Source organism: Sinohyriopsis cumingii, unplaced genomic scaffold, assembly GCF_028554795.1.
Source record: "Sinohyriopsis cumingii isolate HCF-2022 unplaced genomic scaffold, ASM2855479v2 utg000974l, whole genome shotgun sequence".
NCBI classification, from domain to species: Eukaryota; Metazoa; Mollusca; class Bivalvia; order Unionida; family Unionidae; genus Sinohyriopsis; species Sinohyriopsis cumingii.
The window spans coordinates 1,119,073-1,143,135 of NW_028315950.1; the positions used below are offsets into that span (position 1 = coordinate 1,119,073).

The 24,063-nt window shown below is 36.2% G+C and overlaps 2 protein-coding genes across 6 annotated transcripts in view; one reads left to right on the forward strand and one right to left on the reverse strand.

Annotated features, from left to right (window-relative positions):
* LOC149772903 (mitochondrial fission factor-like) overlaps positions 1–13,394 on the reverse strand; it is a 28,194-nt gene extending 14,800 nt beyond the window's left edge. The window contains exon 1 of one of the 3 annotated variants that reach the window (XM_089947109.1): positions 13,340–13,394. Coding sequence is in view for 1 of the 3 variants with exons in the window: in XM_089947108.1 (XP_089803234.1) it covers positions 2,749–2,760 (12 nt within the window). In the remaining 2 variants the exon portion in view is untranslated. Of the gene's footprint in view, positions 1–2,748; positions 2,915–13,277; positions 13,296–13,339 lie in introns of those variants that run through there. The other 2 variants (XM_089947110.1, XM_089947108.1) reach the window with 2 other exon arrangements.
* LOC149772904 (meiotic recombination protein REC114-like) overlaps positions 2,971–24,063 on the forward strand; it is a 35,563-nt gene continuing 14,470 nt past the window's right edge. For 2 of the 3 annotated variants that reach the window (XM_089947107.1, XM_089947105.1), the window contains exons 1-3: positions 18,929–19,343; positions 22,946–23,064; positions 23,580–23,663. In XM_089947107.1, the coding sequence (XP_089803233.1) occupies positions 19,328–19,343; positions 22,946–23,064; positions 23,580–23,663 (219 nt within the window). In that variant the 5' untranslated portion in view covers positions 18,929–19,327. Of the gene's footprint in view, positions 3,129–18,928; positions 19,344–22,945; positions 23,065–23,579; positions 23,664–24,063 lie in introns of those variants that run through there. The other variant, XM_089947106.1, reaches the window with a different exon arrangement.

Genomic DNA, 24,063 nt, shown 5'->3' on the forward strand with positions numbered 1-24,063 from the left:
CTTTCCTACAAATTAAAGTCATAATGTTTTTGTCGGACTTTAGTTACAGTGATGTCTTTTCTCTGATAAATTCAAATTCTCACAAATGAAATGGACCTGTTTTCAAGTTTTGTTGGCCTAAATTTCAGTTGGCTGGAAAGCAAAGAAAGCCGGGAATACCGAAATCGGGTTAAGTAGAAATATTCTTTAATGAAACAAATAAAAATATATTATGCCTATTGGAACTGTAAACAATGTTTCATTTAGTTCAAGAAACATATCCCCCACATGAACCTACTTAAACAACAATTGGCATACTTTGACTACCGTCGCATTGCAACAAATTCAAATGTATGTCAACGGAACATTGAAAATGCATCCATTTGCTAGTGTCATATTTTCATTCCGCCAAGATAAAGAAAGCACACTAATTATATATATTACGCATACATTAGTGGAAGAGTGTCGATATAGGCTGCCAAATGTGTGAGATATTCCTGAAACTTTGACTACTCATTCCGATGTCAACCAACATAGGAACACGCTATACAAGCCAATTGTTTGGATAGTAAGACATAACACTAAAACAAAAACAACATGTGCTATGTCCATAGGTGCCAACTTGTACGGTTTACCCATAATTTGTACATGTTTTTACTTCTCGTCAGTTTACTGCTTTTGTACATTTTTGTCATATAATTTTTTTTTTTTCTTTTTCATTTTTTGAGCATCCGAGACTCTTGGCATAATTTATTTTAGCATGAGAATACAGTGAAACTATGGGGGCCCAAAACAACCAATCAAATCATACTCAAAACTGTGCTTTTCCTTTGATAATGAAACAAGTTTCATTCATGGTTCAACTCCAGTGTGTGAAGATCTTGTCGTTTATCGCTCGGAGATTAGACGCTCACTTTGTCACCTCTGTCTGCGTTGCGTTTGAGTCCAAGGCTCGGCTAGCATGGGTGTGTGGGAAAGCCTGCTAGTAGCTTCTCGTGGGTCGGCGTTCTTCCCTGGGTTTTCCAGGGTTCTTCCTCCACCAGTTATACTGGCCACTATGTATAGCCTATCTTGTGCTGAAAAATGCCGTTAAACCCTAGAACAACAAAAAGATGCTCACTCGGATTTCTAATATTGACTAACCTGTGTAGTAAGTATGTTTCCTTATTTTATACATTATTATTTTATTATTTATACTTATTACTATCAAATCCATAAAGTTTTCATCAATTTTCATACTTTACATAGTGTGGCAATCATGTTGGTGTAACCATAATTTGTCCGACTTTTCTGTGTGGAGATAAAGTTGATTTATTCAAATTTTTAACAATGTACTAATTTTAAAAAATACTCTACTGATTTTAGCATTGGCAATTTATCGTGCTGTTATAGTTTTGAGTTAAGTTTGTCAGATAGGTAATGCACACAGGAAGATGTATTGCCATAATGACGGATGTAGTACAGATACTGAGTGACTCAAAAATATGTAACTGCCAATTTATATCAAGTTTGTGACCAAAATCAGCACACCATATAGCAAATTCATAACCCTCAAACACCAGATATGCAATTTTAATAGAAACGATCAACAGCTTACGAGGTATAAACTTCCGGACTGCTACTTTGTAAAAAAAATTATTTCTAGATTTAAATTTTTGGATAGCTCCTGGCGTAATATCTTGGGGTTTATGGGGACAAGTATAAATTCATAACATATTTGTAATTGGGAGATCTTCCTCTATCACATGTCAAATCTAAATTTTTAATTTTTTAATTTTTATTTCTCTCATCTAGTTGAAATATTCCATCCATCAAATGGCTGAGCCTAACTCAAAAAAACGCAAGCTTGAAGACACTGACAGAGGTCGTGGCAAGTTTCAGGCTGATTGGATTAAAGTCTTCCCTGGCATTGTAGATGTATCCAAGTTAAGACCTTCACATGCTTTTTTTAAAATATGCAGTAAAGACATTAAAGTGGCGGTGTCGAGCATATATGATCTGGAGGAACACTTCAGGGCCAAACTGCATGAAAGAAATCTTGAACTGAAGAAAGGAGCATCCATCAAAAACTTCTTTGCTTAGCCAAAGCAGGAAAACGATAGTGTTATAAGTAAAAAAGAATGAAAAAAGTTTCAGAAACATAAATAATTATGTAAATATGTCATAATAATTTGTGTATAGCATTTGTTGTTTTAAAACTGTTGATCTTATCTAATGTATGAATACATTTTTTCGTGTAAGTTTTGTTTTGTCTTTGTAAGGTTTTTATTGGTCTGGCGTACAGGTTTTCATCTCAAAGGGTTGACACCTATATGTCTTACATTATAGGACTATGGTTCCCTTTACCCTCGTTTGTGGATCAGAGACACCCACCTTTTTAATCTGATCTCCAGTTTGACACCAAGATTTTGATTTTTTTCTTTCTATCTGACACCAATTGTATTTTTGACTCTCACTCTTGCACCCCTATGGGACACAGTGACAATTTGAGTCTTTAATCCTATTTGAATCTTCGGACTAACCCACCGTATGACAAATGAACCCTACTTCGGACCAATAAACATTCGGATTAGGCACTTTCAGACCACGGAACCTCTTGGCCATTGATCCTTCTTTCCGACCGACGACCTTCGAATCAATTAAGCTTCGAAACAATTAACCTTTCTTTGGTACCATAAAACCTTTGAGCTATACAGTAACCGACAAAATCTCAACAAGTATTTTAATTCCTTTCGGATGATTAACTAGAGGATGTCATAGATTACAAACCATGTCCTCCATTCTCCTTGATTACATATCAAATCTATTTCCTTGAAAAAGATCAAGAACTCTGTTAAACAAATCGTGTCATTTCCATGTATCCGTTGACATTCAGTTTTCTTTCTCGCTTCCTATGTGGGAAAATCCAAATCATGAACTGTATCACTAAACGAGAATGCAGATGTTTAGCTGAAAACCAGTCTACATATTCAATCGGCGCAGATGTAGATTTTGTTTATTGTAAATTACAACACCAGAAGAATCGCACTGTCCACAAAGATGATAAAACAAATTAAATACTGCAAGAAAACATAAGATTTTATACATTTACTTCAGATAAACAGACGCTGGAAAAAGAAAATCTACGACCAAGTTTTGTACGGAGCGAGGTATGTAGTTTCGATAGAATTTCACAACAAAACAGATGCAGACGATATTCCACCCCACCCCCTTTCTAAGTTTCCTTCCTCTTGCAACTGATAATTACAGGGGTAGGCGAAGTGGAGATAGGCGGTGAGGCGGAGCGGACCCCTCCCCCACCCCAAAGAAAAGACAGCGAAATATACCCGGGAATATGTTAATGTAAACTATGACAAGTGACTAAGAAATTTAGAGAAAATATAAGTCATAACGACTCATATATGCAATGCTGTCGGACATTTCTGCACACCTAACGTTTTGTCACCAATATTGAAGCAAAACGCATACCGAATTGGACCGATTGACGAAAATATAATATATTGCATGCTTACCATTTGAAAAGAGGCAATTATCACCAGAATATTTTGTTCAAAATAATACTAATTTTGGACGCACGGGATAGCACCCCCGCGTTTTCATGACTCGCGATGTGTCGGCCTAATATGCGCACAGCTTTGAAAAGATGTACTGTTTATCCATCGGACTATAGCAATGAAATAAACTGCTTTGGACTGTTACTGTCAGCAGTTCAGTTTAGTAATTAGGCCAGGTTTATAGCTAGTGTTACAAAACTCAACGTAACAATGCCAGTAAATGGCAAGAGACATTAAGCAAACTAAACCGATCTTGTAAAATTTGTGAAGTTCGACATTTTAGAAAAAATAAGCTATTACGTGGAAGAGAAACAACAATGAATAGGATATATTGTGTTTACAGCGTCTTGTTTATGGGGAAAAATTACTAAAGTAATGTATTTCATTTCTATGGCCCGATTGCAGAGGCGTAGTTATGATATTTTCGCCCGGGGACGAACTATAAAATTGGCGCCCCAGCCCCCTCCCCGTTTAATCACATTTTTGAATATTACCCTTGTTTACTTATTATAATGTAACGTTGAAAGCCTCATTTTGGCGCCCCTGTACCTTGGCGCCCGGGGACATATGTACCCCCCTGCCCCCCCCCCCCCCCCCGCTACGCTTCTGCCCGATTGATAAACATTACATATTTTCAAATCTGTGCGCAGAATTGGCCGACATATGGCGAGTCATGAAAACACGACGGTGGTATCATGTGTTCAAAATTAATATTATTTTGAAAAGAATATTCTGGTGACAATTGCCTCTTTTCAAATGGCAAGCATTGCAGTATTTTACTTTCGTTAATCGGTCGAATTAGGTATGCGTTTTGCTTCAATGTTAGAAACGGAAATGCAGACTTACATGCAAGGGCGCCCGTGTAATTGTTTTCGGGGGGCAAGCATTTAGTGGTCAACTCGTAGGTTTTACTGATGAAGGCCAAAATATGTTTAGAGGTGAAGACTGGGGGAGGGGGTGGGGGCAAGTGCCCCCCCCCGCTTGCCCCTATCTGTGGGCGCCTATGCTTACGTGTATGCACCATAGTTCACCATACGCTTTACATTTGTTGAGTTTAATTATTGTGGCGCGCGCACAATTCTGCATGTGCCACTACGCTTTACATTGCAACACTTTACATTGCGATGGGTGGGTGATCTATTCACATTAAAAACCACTTCATAAATAAACGAGTTGCTATTAAAGATCGCTGACAATTTCATCACACTTCTTGTACTGGCGACATATTGGCTATATGGGGTTCCCTTTATGACGTCGCCGTCACCAAAACGAATTTGATTGCTGTCAATCTACCATCTCTTTTCATGTGATTATATTATTCACGTTTAGTTCCTAGATTATGCCGGTTATCTGTAGGATCTCATGAAATGTCCAAACTTGGATGAATATCAAATAATGTTATCAGTTCTTCTCTTTATTACTTTTCTGTTTACGATTTTTAATAAGTAATCCAAAGAAACGAAGAATGGTGAATCAAAGCCTAACGACATACCTTCTACAATGAGGTTAAGGCCAGTATAAACTTTATTTCCAGTTTATACTTTTCGCAGCATAATTTTGTTTTAAACTACTTGACTCCCACGAACGTTACAAAACTGCCGTTAAAGCCAACCAAACAAGTGCTCATTTTCAACCGATTTCAACACAAATGGCCTCTTCCCGATCTATATATAAGCTTAGATTTTAGATCTTTGGAAACACTGCAGACCATGTATTAATGAATAAGTTCGAGAAAAAACCCCAAACACTTTTCAATATATACATTCCAAAATTACAATGAATATATTTCTAGAAACGAGCGTTAACCATCTCTCGTGTGCTCTAGAAATGGTCTGGTTTCGCTTGCTACTGTCATTGTATATTTCCAAGTTTGATGAAATTCGTCTTGATGCTAATTGAGGAAAAAGCACGATTTACAAATAAATAAACGCGCAAGAAGATGGATAGACAGACGATTGTTAGATAAAAATTATAGCATTACGTGTAGGGATCATGATGGAAGACGACAATAAATAGATTATACAACATACGGGAAGGCTGATGGATAGATGCGGACATACAGGTATATTGAAGGACAGTGATGTGTAGAATATAACATTATCCAATGGTGTTTTTCTGCCTAGATCGATGTGTTGCAATAGCTGTGTAGAAATAAATATTTTATTTTAATATAATATCGATGATAAGTGGACAAGTACGATCAAAGTAGTAGAAAGGCGTTGAGGGGGGGGGGGGGCACATTGGGTGGAGCGAGGAGGGAAACAGGCTTTTTCATGATGACAATCGCACTCAGATTTTGATACAGAGATTTGACATTTTAACAAAGAAAGTATATGCATTAATGAAAAAAGTTTTCTTTAAGATCTAAATACCATTAGAGGTAATAAACACGTAGACAGAAAACATATGTAACGGTCAAAGAAAAAAATCGTCGAATTACCACTTTATACTTCTTGTCTACACAAATAGATAAGAAAATTAAAAGTAGTGTTTGATTCCAGTTGTATTTTGATTTCTCAAACTAATTCCATAAAAGTAAATGAGATACGTCTTACATGGAAAATTTATGCCGGTCAGCTCATGTAACAACAACCCAATCATATTATGGAATTTTCAAAGATTTCCTTAATCCATAATATTTCGCATGTATAGCAGAATAGAAAGCATTGTTAACATTGCATTGAACTACTCCTTATGAAAATCACAACATTTTAGGTAGAAATTAAGATGATGGAACCGTTTTTGAAATGTATCATTATTATTATTATTATTATCGTATTTTATAGGTTTGTACATGTATACTTTTGATCATTGCATTAAGGTGATTAGAATAAAAAATTCCGAAGCGAATACCTGCATACCTTTTAACACTGCATTAAGGTGATTAGAAAATTTTGTTCGAAGCAGATACTGGCAAAATTCAAAATGCGCTTATCATGATAATTTTAAAGCACAAAAGTTTGTTTATAACTGACTAAATCGAAAATGGAATTATTTTTTTATAAATATTTTATTTCTTGTAAAATATCTCTATAGAAAAAAACCCCAACAAACACAGGTATATCAAAATACAACTTCTTGGTTAAAGTGACATTATTTTTTCAGAACAACGTATAGTTTAGAATGTTGAGTAACGCAAAAGCTTCCTGATAACGTGTTTTTTGATTTCTTTCAACTGAAATTCTAGCTGGATTCCGAACATATTATTTATATGGAGCTAAAAGCAATAATTGTACACCGAAAGTCAGTATAATGAAAAGAATCAAATTCTACTTTGGGCAGTTTTGCCTGTTCCAAATCTCTCCCATTTGTCAAGATAAACTATTCTTGGTTCCTGCCGAATACAATCCAGTTAAAAAACTTTGGAACTCCGTCAGTAATTATTTGTTGCGTTTTTTCATCAAGATATAATTTATGAACCGTGTGAGATTCGCGTCCCACGATATAGATATTGTTATATCCTTCAACAGCTATACCAGCTGGATATCGTTACTTCTGCCATTTACTATGCGAGCTGGATCTGTCGACTGTTATACCACCTAGATATTATTATATCTGTCAACTGCTATACCACCTAGATAGTATTATATCTGTCAACTGCTATATCAGCTAGACTTTGTTGTGACTGTCAACTGCTATGCCAGCTGAATATTCTAAATTGCTTAAGGTATAAATAGAAGCAATGCTATACCGTAATATTTTTGAGAACTTTTCAGTTTGGTTTTCTGAGGACTCAGCAGTTGTGATTAATAGTTGTGGTAATGAATTTCAGTCTTTGGATGTTTTGGGGGAAAGCTAAATTTGTACCTTCACGTTCGTGCATATGGTCTCATATAAGTAATGCCATGATATTTTGTTCTTGTTCGTTTTTGGTTAATTAAGTTGTGGCATGGTATTCTTACTTTGTGTTTCAAACCCTTGTAGAAGAGTATTTAATCTATTTTCCTGTCTACTATTTTAGTGGTTTTCAAGACAACTTAATCAATATTGAGGTCATACTTACTGGGTTTTAATCATAATCAGATGTAACAAACCAGGCTGCTCGCTTAAGTGCTGTTTCAATTTCATCTTCTAAAACATGTGAACGGGGTCCCACACCGTACAAGCATATTCTAAAATAGTTTTAACTATACCCCTGTAATCTAATTCTTTCGCATTTTTGGACATGATGACTGGTTGCGTCTTAATAGGAGTAAAGTACGATTTGCTTAGGTGCATAATTCTTGAATTTGTTGTCATTTGTATCATGTTGCATTGTTTTATGTTGGAACCGAATGCCCTATTTTCGGGCTCACTGTCCATTTTTTTAATAAAAATATCATTTTGTCATATCTTTGTATCTTGTTTGATTTGTATTAATCTGTAGCATACACAGTCATCTGTGCAAAGAGCCGAATTTCCGAGTCAATTCCAACCATGATATTGATATGCAAGGAAAACAGCACTGGTTCATGTACTGTGCCTCGAAGTACTCCCGAATCTACTTCGGAAAAAATAGATTTTGGAACCATTCACCATTATACATTGTTCTTGGAAATATAAAAAGATTATTTCCAGCGTAGAGCTTTGCCTGCAATTTCATTATGAAATAGTTGACAGCTGTTGAGGGTGGGGGAGGTGGCGTGGGGGGGGGGGGGGAGCAGTGTGAAAAGCTTTTTCAAAGTCTATTACCAAAGTGTGTACTTGGTTCCCTTCATCTGAATGTTTAGCCCAATCATCAATAACACAACACAATTGCGTTTCGCAACTGTGCAATTTCCGGCATGTTATTTATCATGTATGATATTTTAAAAAAAACAGTTGTCCAAGTGATTTATGATGTTAGAACAGATAATATGCTCAAGTACTTTGCACAAAATGCTGCTGAATGGGTTTGGGCGATAATTACTGGTCATTATGCATCACCTTTTTTTAATGGAGTGCATATGTTTACTAGAGACCAGTCCTTTAGGATGTTTCAGATGTCCAAAGATTGCTGAAAGAGGTGTGTAAGCACTGGATCCAAACTCAGAAAATAGTTCCTTAAGTGCTTTTGGCTTTATATCATCGGAAGTACAAGCTTTTGATTTGTTTAGACCATGTAGCAACATATGAACTGTCAGAATTGTGTTTTCAGTGTGTCAGTCTTCTCTGTATCTGTTTCTCCTAATTTGGCATCTGTCTTAAGAGGAAGAATGCCGTGTGCGTCATTTTCCCCCCGGCTGTTGATGTATTTCCAGAATGATTTCGAATCTGAGGTGAGTTTCCGATCATGTTGTTGATATAGTTGATATGTGAATTTGTAACATTTTTTTTTTTGAACTTCAGCTCTAACTGTTTTCATTTTCCTAATTTTTTCACTGCCAGCATATGCTTTGCGTCAGAACGAGTTTTGTTTCGTCGACAAACTAGGTTTCTAACGTTTTCTATATTCTAGGACATCGAAACAACCGAATAGCTCAATTTCAAAGAAATATTTTTTCTTTTCAACTTTAAAGTTGAAAAAGATTTGTTTTAATTTTCCAGTTTACTTCAATATCTCTCTTATTTTCCAGACCATTTAAATATTTAAATTTTGCAAAGGCACTAGCTTCAGAATTTGCAAATTTCGTTTGCTAAACAAATATAATTTTGGACGGTTTTATTTTTTGGTTGATGATAATAATAATAATAATAATAATAATGAGGACTTTGTATAGCGCCCAATCTTTAGAAGCTCTAAGCGCCTTACAACATTAGACAACACCTATACGATACAAAACATATAATGATATGATTACAAAAACAAACACCATGAAATTAGAAAAAATTAAAAAACATGTTGAGAATATTTAAGATAGGAAACATTATTAGGTCTTTAAGTTTGTTCATGCAGTCGAAATAAGTGAGTTTTGAGAGCCGTCTTGAATGTGATCACTGTGTCTTTGTGTCTAAGTTCAGTGGGTAATTCATTCCACGTTGCTGGGCCCTGGTATGCAAAAGAACGCTGTCCATATGACTTTGTTTTCATACTTGGAATAATGAGTATACGATTGTCAGAAGAGGAGCGTTAAGTATCTTGCTGGTGTATACACATGGGTGAGGTCGGATAGGTATGTTTGACTAGAGTCCGACAGTGAAACGTAGCACAGAGAACAAATTTTGTGTTTGATTCTGGATCGAATTGATAGCCAGTTTAGGGTACAGAGCAGCGGGGAGGTGTGCTCTAATCGTGGTACTCTAAGTATGATCCGAGCAGCTGTGTTTTGAACTTTTTGAAGTTTCTGGAGCAGATATTGAGATGAACCAGACAGAATTGAGTTAAAATAGTCAAGTCTTGAAAGTACTAATGAACACACAAGTGTTTTAGTGGCATCAACTGAAAGATATTTGCGAATTGAGCTGATGCGTCTCAGCTCAATATATGCAGCCTTGCATATGTTCATGACATGTTGGTGCAATGTGAGAGTACTGACCAGAGTGACACCTAGGTTTCGTACTGATTGTGTGAATTTAATGTTGGTGTTGTTGATAATTATTGTTTGAGGTAAAGGATGTGAATGAGAAAGTGGTTGTGTTGTGATCAGAATGGCCTCAGTTTTATCATCATTCATCTGCAGCTTGTTACATGTCATCCATGATTTCACATCAGAAATGGGGGCCCCGAGTGGCCGAGTGGTCTAAAGCGCTCTTCGTTACGGATCACTGCCATCTCACCTCTGTCTGCGTGGGTTCGAGTCTCGGATTCGCCTAATGTGGATATGTGAGAAAGCTTGCCAGTAGCTTCTCGTGGGTCGGTGGTTCTTTCTGGGGTTTTCCCGGGTTCTTCCTCCACCATTAATACTGGCCGTCATGTATAGCCTATCGTGTGCTGAAAAATGGCGTTAAGCCCTACAACAACAACAACAACATCAGAAATGCAGCTCTCTACACCTTGGATGGAAGCATCAACTTCAGTTAGGTGGCTAGATTTGTATATTTGGGTGTCATCAGCGTACAATTGGTGAGACACTGGATGATGATCTATGATACCGGAGAGCGACTGAGTGTACATAATGAAGAGAACAGGTCCAAGAACAGACCTCTGTGGAACACCACGACATAGATCAACTGGGCTGGAGTGTATTCCATTTGCAGATACAATTTGTGTCCTGTTGACCAAGTAGGACTTGAACCACAGTAAGGCTGTATCATTAATGCCAAATACATGCTGGAGACGGTGAAGTAATATATCATGGTCTATTGTGTCAAATGCTGCAGACAAATCAAGGAGGGTGAGGACTGTAATCTTTCCGCTATCCGACGCAGAGAGAATGTCATTAACTACTTTTAGAAGAGCAGTTTCAGTACTGTGACAAGGGCAATATGCAGATTGTACATTGCTAAAAAGACTGTTTGAATTTAGATCAGATATAAGCTGGGATAGAACAACCTTTTCTAAGATTTTGTATATGAATGGGAGATTAGAAACTGGGCGGTAGTTCTTTAAATCGTTATGGTCTAGTGTTGGTTTCTTCAGCAGAGGCTTTACAATGGCAGTTTTGAAAAATGATGGGAATTCCCCGGATGAGAGTGAGGCATTAATAACATCAGTTAGTGAAGGCAGTAATGGATCTAAGCACTCAAGCAGCAGTGATGTTGGAATTGGATCAAGTTCACATGACTTTGGTGCACTCTTCATCAGGATTGTACGTACGAAATCCATAGAGACAGGTTCAAATGCTGCTAATGGTTGCCGCTCAAATTCTGTATCCCAACTGTATGGTGACGACGAGTCAATTGAAATTGTGGTGTCAAGCTTATCTCTAATGGTTTGTACTTTGTCACGGAAGAAATTTGCAAACATGTCCGGAAGGTCGACTGTACTTGTAATGATAGGGTAAAAGCTATAATATTATGGTCACTAAACTGTTCAGGTAAATTAATGTATGAGAACTTACCTGATAATGACAAGACGATGATGTCTAACATATTTCTATCTTAGGTTGGAAATTCGACTATTTGTTTTAAGCCATGGTCATTCATAATATCAACCAGTAACTGGTCGTCTAAATAACAACTCACAAGGCGGATTCAGCAGTCTCCATTTCCTATTTGACCAACCAGTGCTATTGTTATCAAAATCCCAAGTAATATGTACATGTATATGGAGTTCATATCCGTTATTTTTAGATTGTAGTCCCTCAAGCTGCTCTTTCAGCAAGAAAATATCGTCACAGTGATTGCTTGATTCTGTTTACCAGCTACCTATATAATGGGATTGTCCATTCACTACGATTTTGGTCCACACTGATTCTGATCCTTTGTCCGATTCAACAAGCGTCATCTGTGTAAAATCTTTATGTACCAGAAATAGTTATACTCCCACATGTAAGCTTCTATTATTCTAATATACATTATACTAGTAATTACATTCCTCTCAAAAAACTTGGAGATGGTTGCGAAGTTTTCATATTTAATTTCCAGGATAGCAGCTATGTCTGGTTTTTCAACATCGGTAAAATAAACTCCAACATTTTTAGCCCTGATACTATTTATGTTTATCTATACTAACTCTGGATTTTTGTTGTTCATTTTATTGTTATTGTGTTTGGTTTGTAAGAGATGTTACAACTTGCCTCCCTATTCAAGATATTAAATATATTTTTTATTTTGAATGGGTGTGTTATTTAAATAAAAGAAATCAGAGAAATATAGAATGTCACATTTAGGGCATATCCAATTGCAAGACTTAGTTTTAATTTCATTCTATTCTAAATTACCAATGTAAGAACAGTCTTTTTTATCCATAGGTTGCATGAGTCACACTACACAGCCTTGTCTGAATTTAGGATTTGCCCGTTGCATGGGGCCACACTCAGCTATACCGTTTGGGCAAAACAAATCATTTTTTTATTATCTAATATTAATTTTTCATGCTCATTTTTGTTTAAACATGCGCTCCTGGAATTCTTAGAATTAGTCAGTCATTTTCAATCATTTCATTGAATGGTCCTATCCTTTTTTCACACCTAATTTGAACATAATCTGCAGCGGTAATTATTAGCCTCAGGAATGAATTCGATATATCCTGTCATAATCAGGAATAATGCCAGGTTAGGTATGGTATAGTTGTTTGAAATTCCATAATGAGTCTGTATTGTTGTGATTGTCTAATTTGTTGACATGGATAAAATATTGCAGGAGGCCGGAACGACTCAAATCTGGATGGCAATATGGTCCATCTACGCCTCTTTCGAGGGCAGTGAGAACTAACATGATTGTAAAAATGACAAATGATAAAACTGGACGTTCGCAAGAGATTAACTGCCAGTGCAAGGTGAAAATGTGATATGTAAAACAATATGTGCACCGTAACAATTAGTTCGGATAACAGTTAAAGTCTGGCAAGAAGAACACCAAACCTACTGCTAATACATTATAAAGTGCTCTTAACATTATGTGTAAAAGTAACAGCAATTAAAAATAACTTCAGATTCCTGTGAAAGAGTTAACAACACCAGATCATACTGGTGTCGAAAAGAAGGTCCTTCTGGTAGTTTTTTTGTGAAGCTCATTCACAGCTCCTGCTTTTTGTCGCCAAGAATCAATAATATATAATCCTGGAGACACTTTTCACAAAAAAAGAGAATGCATGAATTAAGTTGGCGTGGAGAAGTAAACACGTCCAAGCAAATGGGACACTCCGCTCCATCTACTGAGAGCGAGTCTCCACTGAGAGTTGCCATTGACAGATTGTTTCATTCGTGTAATGACGTCATAAAATGACAACATGACAACACATACTCAACTTCATGCACTCAGCAGAACAAAAACCGATCTACACACACAAGAATTGTTGTTCGTACCACAAAAGGCTTTTTAAACTCTGTCAACCCTCAGATTATCCAATTGCTTCTTCCGAGTAAACCTTCCGGGTTAAAAGTACGTGTTCCGATCTGGCTAAAATAATTTGTGTTCAAATACTCTACGCGGATTGTGGCAATGACAGATTAAATTGCCGTCCAATCATATCGACAGTTATGATAGTATGGGGATCGAAACATAGCATTAAATTTGGACAAAGACTTCTAGGTAATTATCAGGAGAGAGAGTATGAGGTACAGACGTAACAGTAATAATACCCCTATGAAAATACCAGCGGCATTATTATTATTATTATTATTATTTCCATCAGTTCATCCGGGCATCCCTCGCGCAGCTTTTCCTGTAACTTGGTCTCCGTCTACACAAATTATGAGAAAGTGGTTATATTTAGCATGACAAGACAGGGCAAGACAAGACAAAACAAGACAAGACAAGACAAGACTTAGAGTCAGACTCTAAAGGTTACAAAATGTGAGGCATATAAGAAAAGGAACATAAATAGTATGTGGTGATATTGCATAATGCGTAACATAGTTCCCAATAGTTGGTAAACACAATCCCAAAATTCTACAAATATTTTGTTAGAGTCGTAGGTTACCTGTATTCATTAGTTGGTTATACTTATAAACTATAGTCATAGAAGTGTAACACTGAGGTATAAATTCTTGTCTTTCATCGTCAAAATAAGAGAACGACAGACGATTCATCCCCTATTTCTTGAGACTGACAACGTGTGCATTATCTTTCTTTATTATATCTGTATTGAAAAATACTGCGCGATTCTGATAACGTAAAGTTAACGGAGAAGAAAATGAGTAAATAATAATTATAGGTTACTGCATTTGTATGGGAAAATTTAAACGAGTTTTTTTTTTTTTTTTTCTCCAGCTGATACTGCATTCCCAAGGTTGTGCAGTATTGCTCAGAAAACTCATTGATATCTTCCCATACAAATGCAGTAACCTATAATTATAGGAAAAAGTAGCCCACGTACCATTTTCAACGGTAAACCTTTGATTTGCAGTTCTAAACTTAATTAAAATTTGCATATATTTTTGGTAATAATAAACAGATCTTTTCTTACACCAAACTAGTTTTAAAAAACCTATGATTTAGACCTTTAGATACGTGTTGATATTGACTGGCCAAACTTGTATATATATATTGATCTTTTTAGTAGTTTTTTCAACGAATTTGTTGTACCGCTCCAGTGGTCTAGTGGTTAGAGCGTCCGCTTCGGATGTGATAGGTCGTGGGTTCGATCCCCGGCCGAGTCATACCAAAGACTTACAAAAATGGTACTAATAGCTGCCTCGCTTGGCGCTCAGCATTAAGAGGTTAGTGTTAGGACTGGTCGGCCTAGTGTCAGGATAATGTGACTGGGTGGGACATCATGCTAAATGTCTGCGGCATGATGCCCCAGTGCTAGACATCGCTATAAACTGTCACACTGCATACATCGTAGCGATATGACTAAAACATTGTTAAAGCTAGGTTAAAAATTCAAATCACACACACACACACACACACACACACACACACACGCCGAATTTGTTAACCATTTAACTGATACAAAACTATGATTTCTCAATACGTAACTTAACCCAACATTATCTAATATAGAGTTTACTTCAAGTAAACTATCAACAAAGTGTGTGTATAAGAGAGTTGTTGTTGTTATATGGTTTAACGCCATTTTCAGCACAATATAGGCTGGTGGAGGAAGAACCATGAACGCCATGAACGACCCACGAGATGTTACTAGCTTTCTCACGTACCTACATTGTCCGAGCCCGAGACTCGAACCCACACAGGCAGAGGTTAGATGGCAATGATCCGTAACTGTGAGCGCTTTATACCGCTTGACCTCTAGGGGCCCCTGTATAAGAGAGAATATATACGCTAATATAATTTTTATATAATATTAACCAATTTAACCCAGTAGCTTATCGTGCGACATTTAATGCTGACGTGTGTGTTTGTGTTTTGTATTTTGATCGTAGCTTTAACATATTTGATTTCAGTCATATTGCTACGATGTCTGCAGTGCGAGTTTATAGTGATGTTAGCACTGAAGCATCCTGCCGCAGACATGTAGCATCAGGTCCCACCCAGTCAGTTCATCCTGACACCAGGGTGACCAGGCTTAAAACTAACCGCCTAATGCTGAGCGCCAAGCGAGGCAGCTTTGTACCATTTTTATAAGTCTTTGGTATGATTTCGCCGGGGTTCGAAGCCGCGACATCCCGCTTCTGAGGCGGTCACTCTAACCATTAGGCCACCGGAGCGGTGTTTTTGTTGATGCTTATGGGGAAAAGACGAAGTTCGCCGCATACTATATATATATATATATATATATATATATATATATATATATATATATATATATATATATAAGAATACATTATTTTACATTCAGTATACATCTTAGGAAGTTAAGATGAGTTTTTCGACTATATCAGATTTCCCGAATCCCCAGATTTCAGCAGTGTTAAAATCGGTACAAAGGTTTGATCGAACAGTTTCAGTGGAGATTAAGTATTCAAATTTAAGTTGTGTATACGCTTTATAAGTTAATAACATGAATATCGGCATTGCTTATCTTAAATTTATACAATAATTTTTATTTTCTCTATTGATTGTAAGTCTCCAGTTATCAGGCGTATTGCATATCATCAGGATTATCTATATAGTGTCATTATGGTAAAAATGTTAAGCAACATTGAACATATTTACAAGATAAGTAATTTTGGAAGGTACATCACATCCTCTACACACATTTGCGATTAAAAAATATTCTAGGTCATTCAGTAATAAGGCGAACAATTATGGAGATAACTATTCAAATTGTCGTACACCTTTTCCAGACGAGAAGAAGATCCCCGTAAAGTCATTATTTTCACAGACACGTGATTTGATAATTAAATACGTCATGTAACATTAAACTTCCTCTGATGCCTACCGAATACAATTTATGTCATAATCCAACTCTACATACATTATCAAAGACACTTTTAAAATCAACAAACGTGCAAAAGAAGTTTCTTCTTGCATTTTTAATAGATTAAAAAAGGCTATACATAAGAAAAATATTGTCTATTGTTGAATAGCCATTCCTAGATCTAGCTTGAGTCTCAGTTATTAACTTATTATCGTCAAGGAATTTTGACAATCTTAAAATTTAGTATTGCGGTAAAAAGTTTCCAAAGCAGCTTGTTAAAGTAGTAGGTATATAATTTGACATATTGGTTTTGTCACCTTTATTTTCATAGATTGGCACAATAACACCTATAGTCCAACTATCTCGCATGTAACTATTATTCAAGGTTATATTAAAAGTTTTACATGCAAACATTCAGAAAATCAGACTTTTACATATTCTTTTAATGTATTATCGATTGAACCTGCTTTATTATTTCTTTTAACTGTAAATGACCTTTAACATTTCTTCAGCCGTCATTAGGACATTCAAACCAGAATTATCGACAAATGAAGTATCTCGAACATGAGAGAATACCAAGAAAGGTTTCAGTTCTCGGATGAAGCTTCTATGTCGTTGAAAATAGCACAACCTTTAAGTGTTCACTTAAATGACACATATGAATACGCAAATTATATATATATATATATATATATATATATATATATATATATATATATATATATATATATATATATATATATATATATATATATAGAGAGAGAGAGAGAGAGAGAGAGAGAGAGAGAGGGTTGTGACAAACAATTGTTTTCTCTCTACACGGGGAGCTGGGCTGTTCCAACTATGACGTTATTTCCAAAGTAATATTATAATAACCACGAAACAGTAATGCCTACACAAAAACCAATAACCATGTTACAGCAATGCCTATATAATACCAATAAACATAAGTTATCAGTCCCTCCATATTACCAATGACCATGAGACATCAATGCCTACACATTACCAAACAACCACGAGACATCAGTGCCTAATCGATACCAATAACCATGAGAAATCAATGCCTATACAATGACTATAACTATGAGACAGCAATGCCTACACACTACCAGTAAGCATGAGAGAGCAATGCCTATACAATACCAATAACCACGAGAGAGCAATGCCTATACAATACCAATAACCATGAGACAGCAATGCCTACGCATTACCAATAGGGGCCCCGAATGGCCGAGTGGTCTAAAGCGCTCTCCGTTACGGATCACTGCCTCTGTCTGCGTGGGTTCGAGGCAGAGATTCGGCCAATGTGGGTATGTGAGAAAGCTTGCCAGTAGCTTCTCGTGGGTCGGTGGTTCTTCCCGGGGTTTTCCCGGGTTCTTCCTCCACCATTAATACTGGCCGCCATGCATAGCCTATTGTGTGCTGAAAATGGCGTTAAACCCCATAACATCAACAACACTACCAATAACCATGAGACAACAATGCCTACATATTACCAAAATCCAAGAGACAGCAATACCTATACAATACCAATAACCATGAGACAACAATGCCTATGCAATACCAATAACCATGAGACAGCAATGCCTACAAAGCACCAAAAGCTAAGAGACAGCAATGCCTACACAGCACCAAAAGCTAAGAGACAGTAATGCCTACACAGCACAAATAATCATGAGACAACAGTGCCTACACATCACTGTAATCATGAGACAGTAATGCCTACATAGCACCAGTACCCATGAGACAGTAATTTATACACAACACCAACAACTATGAGACAGTAATACTACACAGCAGCGATACTCAATGGGTAATAATGACTTCACATCACCATAAACTGTGAGACAGTAATGCCTACTTAACACTAAAAACCACCAGAAACCACGAGACAGCAATGCCGACACAGCACAAAATACCGTGAGGCAGCAGTGCCAACACGACACCAATAACCAAGAGACTATAGGTATAACGGTACCAATTGCGCAAGTCCAGGTGGGCGTGGCTTAAGGTGTAAGGAACATTGTATTTCGAAATAAACAACAAAACTAGCTGTGATTGGTGCATTATGTAAGAGTTGTACTTTCTGTTAGGCTTAAAATAAAGTTGTTACAGGAATGCCTACACACCAAAAAATAGGTAGAGCTGACTACCACGAACGAATTATTTGGTCAAGAATAATGAAAACACGATGATCAATACAATCGTGACAAGATTCATCGGGAATTTCCGTATATTCTTTACTGACGGAAACTACGATACCGAATGTAAAAGAACTGTGGAACCTACCATATTAAAAAAAAAAAAAAAAACAACCCACCGCGCTAAACCAGTACACTGGTAATAACGCGTACTTTTGCCTCCACCAGTAATCACGAGACACATGCCTATAAAGAAACCAAGAATTATGCCTATGTTGCTATCTTCCCTGCCCCCACCCCCCTTGAATTTCGTCGCTACGTTTTGTTTGCTTTGTCTCAAATATGTAAAACTGACAATGCTAAGAAATCAGGCATTTTGACTCAACTATATTTGAATTATTCAATATTATTTTAACTTTTTGTCACGCCAAATTTGATTCAGTTAACATTTCTGGTTTACACAATAGATCAATATAGTTAGGTTTAAAAATTCATTAATCGAGCACGGAATTTCACACGTGCGCAGGAATAAATAAACTGCGCAGCTTAAACTCAGACTCGGAGATTAATACTCCACGCACGGAAAATAATAAACCGCACGAGCACGTTAATAACCAGATGAAACTCGACGAAGATTGTTATGGCTCATTGACAGAAAATGTAAAGAATAAAGGATGAATTATGAAGTGAAAACACTTCGGAATGGCTGATGTTGTTGTTATACGGTTTTACGCCATTTTTCAGTACATGATATACATGGCGGCCAGTATAAATGGTGGAGGAATAACCCGGGAAGGACTACCGACTCAGTAGAAGCTACTGGTGAGCTTTCTTACTTACCCACATTGGCCGAGCCCGAGACTCAACCCCACGCAGACAGAGATGGGATGGCGATCCATAATGGTGAGCGTTTTAGAACACTCGGCCATTCGGTGTCCCCCTCTGAATGGCTGATAATGATTATAAGCGATCTTGTCATGATTTAATTACTTTTTGTATTAAATATTCATTTTCAAGCATTATGTACTGTTACGTATATTTTTTATATGTATTGTAATTGTTTTCTCAATGAGTATGTGTTATGAAATATTTGTATTTTGTGCTTGACCTTTGTCCAAAATCAGTTTAATGGTCTTACCGGTGACATTTATTTTGTAAACAACATAATATATAGCTAATATTTCTCTGTGATGTTATATGTTCAGATCATTGTCAGTGGAAGTAGACATGCTTACTTGTCTGAATAAAGGATACTAGTTTTTCACTTGAAAATTTCTAAACACGTTTGACAACTTTGAATGTTTTAGGAAGGTAACTGACCTACATCCTGACTCTATTATTGTTTCTTACCTTTTTATATAAAGTTGTTTACTTAAAAAGTTATTAAGTTTTGCCATACCGCTCCGGTGGCCTAATGGTTAGAGCTTCCGCCTCGGATGTGGGAGGTCGTGGGTTCGATCCCCGGGCAAGTCATACCAAAGACTTAAACAAATGGTACTAACAGCTGCCTTGCTTGGCGCTCAGCATTAAGATGTTAGTGTTAGGACTGGTCGGCCTGCTATCAGGATAAATTATTTACTGAATTTTGACAAAACTTGTTGGTTATTGCTCTTTTCTGTTACTTCGTTTAAGGCCATATAGTTATAAAAATACTTTGCATCCGTACTGGTTGAGTCACAATACAGCAGGGTTTGCACAATTTTTAAACTATGGTAATTGACTGGCCATTTAATGTTCGGTGTTATGTGTGTGCGAGGATAAACCCTTCGAATATTTTGAAAAACAAAATATTCTAGCTCTGGTTTATAGACATCTAATATATTTAAGTTTTAAAAAAACATCCAAGTTTGAAAGAGAAACCCAGGTCCCTACCCCTCTAGCTTGGAAAGTAAATGGCCAGTCCTGAAAATAACGGTGACTTGAACAGTGAACGCCGTTATTTTATCGGCCAAGGAAATTGCAGAAAATCGATCTTTAGTGTGAATATTTATTGGAAAAATTAATAAATCCACGACGCTAGTGCTTGTGATGGCGATGTGTTTGAGATTCTTAAATAAAGTATATACAAGTGTATTTGCGACCCCAGTTTTCTGTTTGCTTTTCAAAATGCCACACCACACCCCCCGTATTTGGCATATTAGGGCCAGTGGACCCTACCTTTTTCATGTCTGAAATGAACACATAATGTAGATGTGTTGTAAGTGCTGTATGATATATTGGAATGTAACTTGGTGGGTCACTGTGAGGATGTATGGGAATTTAACATTGTGTGCTCTATGGGGATGTACGGGATATTAAATTTGTGGGCACTATATGAATGTACGGGATTTAAATTTTATGGACACATTGGAATGTGTGGGAATTTAATATTGGCTTTGGGGTATATAGGAGCTAACATTACTGAAGTAGAAAATAACATTACCAGGCTAGTATTGGGATCTATAGGAATTTAGAATGATTGTACGCTTTAGGGATATATGGGGATTAAACATTATGTTTGGATCGGTATGAGGTTGTATGTTTAATACGATCATGGCAGAATTTGTTTGGTATTGGATTGTATTGGAATTTAGCAATTGTGTACTATAGAGGAATTCGACAGTAGCACATTTATTCAATACTAGGATGTTAATAGAAGATAATAAGTTACAGCTTGCAGAAATATTTGTGTGAGTTACTATTAGGTGTTATTGTTTTCAATCAATCGATTGACCGAGAGAGAACATACCTAATAACAGAGATGGACTGATCCTGACTGAAAACACACACCCTGACAAACAATCATCTATTGCTACTGAGGAGTACATAGTGTAACTGACCAGTACCTGACTGATCAACTCATATGCCAAGTGCATATTATGACTTACCAATACATGATCAGGCTGATGAACCACATTCTGATTGAACAATTATCCAAACTCATCATCACCTACTCTGATTGACAACATGCTATTCTGGGATTGCTAACACATATTTTAACTGAACAAAACTTATTTTAACTGAGCTAATCCTATATTGATTAAACAACTCATACTATAACTGAAAAATTCAATTCCAAATTTGCACACGAATACCTATTCTGACTGACTAAAGTATACTTTGATTGAGAAACACTTATTTTAACTGACAAATACATATTCTGACAAACATCTGTTGTTGCTAATACCTATCTTGACTGACAAACACAAATTCTGTATTGAATTTCACATATTCTAACTGACCAACACTTGTTCTGACGGACAAACTATATTGTCACTGTTTGGCGTCCGTGCTGACTGACTGAAGCCTATTCCGACTATCCAACACTTGTGGTTGCTTACCAATACCTCATTGTGACCACACACTACAGAGTTTTAGTGATCATCATCTATTATAATTGACCAACACATATTTGGACTGACAACATGTACTGCCACTGGCCGATGCATGTTCTGCCTAACTATAAACTTGTCTGACTGTACAAGATATACTTTGCTGAGTAAAATCTATTTTGTTAATGTTCAGGCAATGAACAGAGCAGTTTGCTAAATGTCACCCTATGCCATACCTTATATAGATAAATTCTGATTCAGTATTTAGAAGCAATGCCTTGATACTATCTTTAGAACTTGGAAATCGTATAGGACAAATAATATGTTTAGTGCATATTTTGGAAAGTAAAATGGAAATTCTAATTATATTGCTAGAAGCAAAATCACATTAATGTTTTTTGAGCTTGGAAATCACATTGCAGTTTACATTGTATAATTTTACGCTGAAAGTTTTCTATAGAAAATGGAAAGTACAATGAAAATTCCTTATTCAGAATATTTGTAAAGAACAATAGAAAGGTTGAAATAATGAGCAATTACAATCACTATAACACTGATTCTTACAATCCAACATACATGCCACATATGACAGGAGCAAGATATGTATTTTATGTATAAACACACATACAGCTAAGTGTGTAGGGAATATAGCGGGGTGGACTGTTCTGGAACCCTATGGGGTTGAGCAAGTTGGATCTGACACATCTTGTAAGAGATGTGCACTCACACATTACTGACAATGACCCATCCTTGCTGACCAACACTCACTTAAACAAAAATGGATAGATAATAGCGGACTTATTTTAAGGGGTAGGATTATTAGCCCAAACACATATTATTAAATTAGATAAACACCTGTTCTTGCAGACAAATTCATAGGCAGATGGGTTGGTAGAGATAGTTGATGGTCATTGATACACAACCTTACTAATATTTCATATAAGCAAGAATGAATAAATTTGGTGTCGTGTCAATATATAGCCATGTTTTTTGCTTGTTTTAAAGTAACACTTACCTTTATTAATTGTTTAGTTTATTTTCTATTCCAATAGGTATGTGGGTTGTATTTCTTTCTTATAACAGCTTGCATGCCAGTCAGTTATTTTCCAATTTTAATTGTTTTCTTTTTTTTTTTTTGATGAAATATAATTTTGCTATGTAGTCTAATTCTGTTTTAACTGAACTCTCTTGCAGCAATGGCTGGTGCAGGACAAGGGGACATTGGTGATGCCATGATGTTCCAGCTTGATCGTTATGCAAGACTGTTTCAAACATCGGAGACTCATACCCCTGGAACTGAAGACTCTTGGGAGGTGCAAGCCAGACATTTATATCTGTCACTGTCTGTCTGTTTGTTTGTTCTTCAGTTTTACTCTCTCAGAAGGGATTGCCTTCCTGTCTAATACTATACACAAGTCTCAGCTGTGATCCAATAAAATTATTGTTGAGACAATGAGAAAAAATTAAAACCTTTTTTTTTAATGATAACATTGAAGATGAGTGAGCTGACAAGTCAGATAACCTTGATAAATGATAGTTAATTTGAACTCAACTTTGTATGGTAATATTCAGTGTATGTCAAATTTGAAAGATAATTTCTGCATTCTTGTGATGTTAAATGTTAGCAGAAAAACTATTTTTTAATTTTACTTTTTACTTTTCTGGAGCTTTAGTTTTTACTTCAGCTCAAAATTGACACTTTCTGTATTATTTTGATGTTTTTACAATTTGTAATAATATCTACTTGATCATTTGTCCTTTTTTTCTAGTCATGAGTCTATCATTGCTTTGTATTATGACAACTGAATAATCTGTGTTTCTTTTGCAGTTTTATGATGCAACTGAACAAGCTCTAGGGATGACTTTGATGAAAAATCACATACTTCTCATTCATCATGGCAAAACACTTCTGGTAATTCTTAAACAAGAGGCACATGTTGCTACTCCATACTTGGATCAAGTCTCTTTTTAATGTTGAAATGCCTGTACATTTATGACAGTCAACACAAAATGTTTCCTTAGCTCAAGCTTTGGAATATGATATTGTATTATTTGGGTGCTTTATGTCATGCCAAATATATAAAATGTGGCTTTATAAATAAAAACAATTTAGGATTACCAAGTTAAAAAGCAATGACAAAAAATACATGTAAATTTGCATAGCATTGATACATAATGCTTTACATTCAGTCTTGTAGCCAGAAGCCCTTTTCCAACAATTTTAAATATATATTTTGGCAAGATGGAGTAAGTTCATGCAAACTATTGTTTATGACAACAAATTTTATAGTATAGCCCAAAAATTTGGAAAT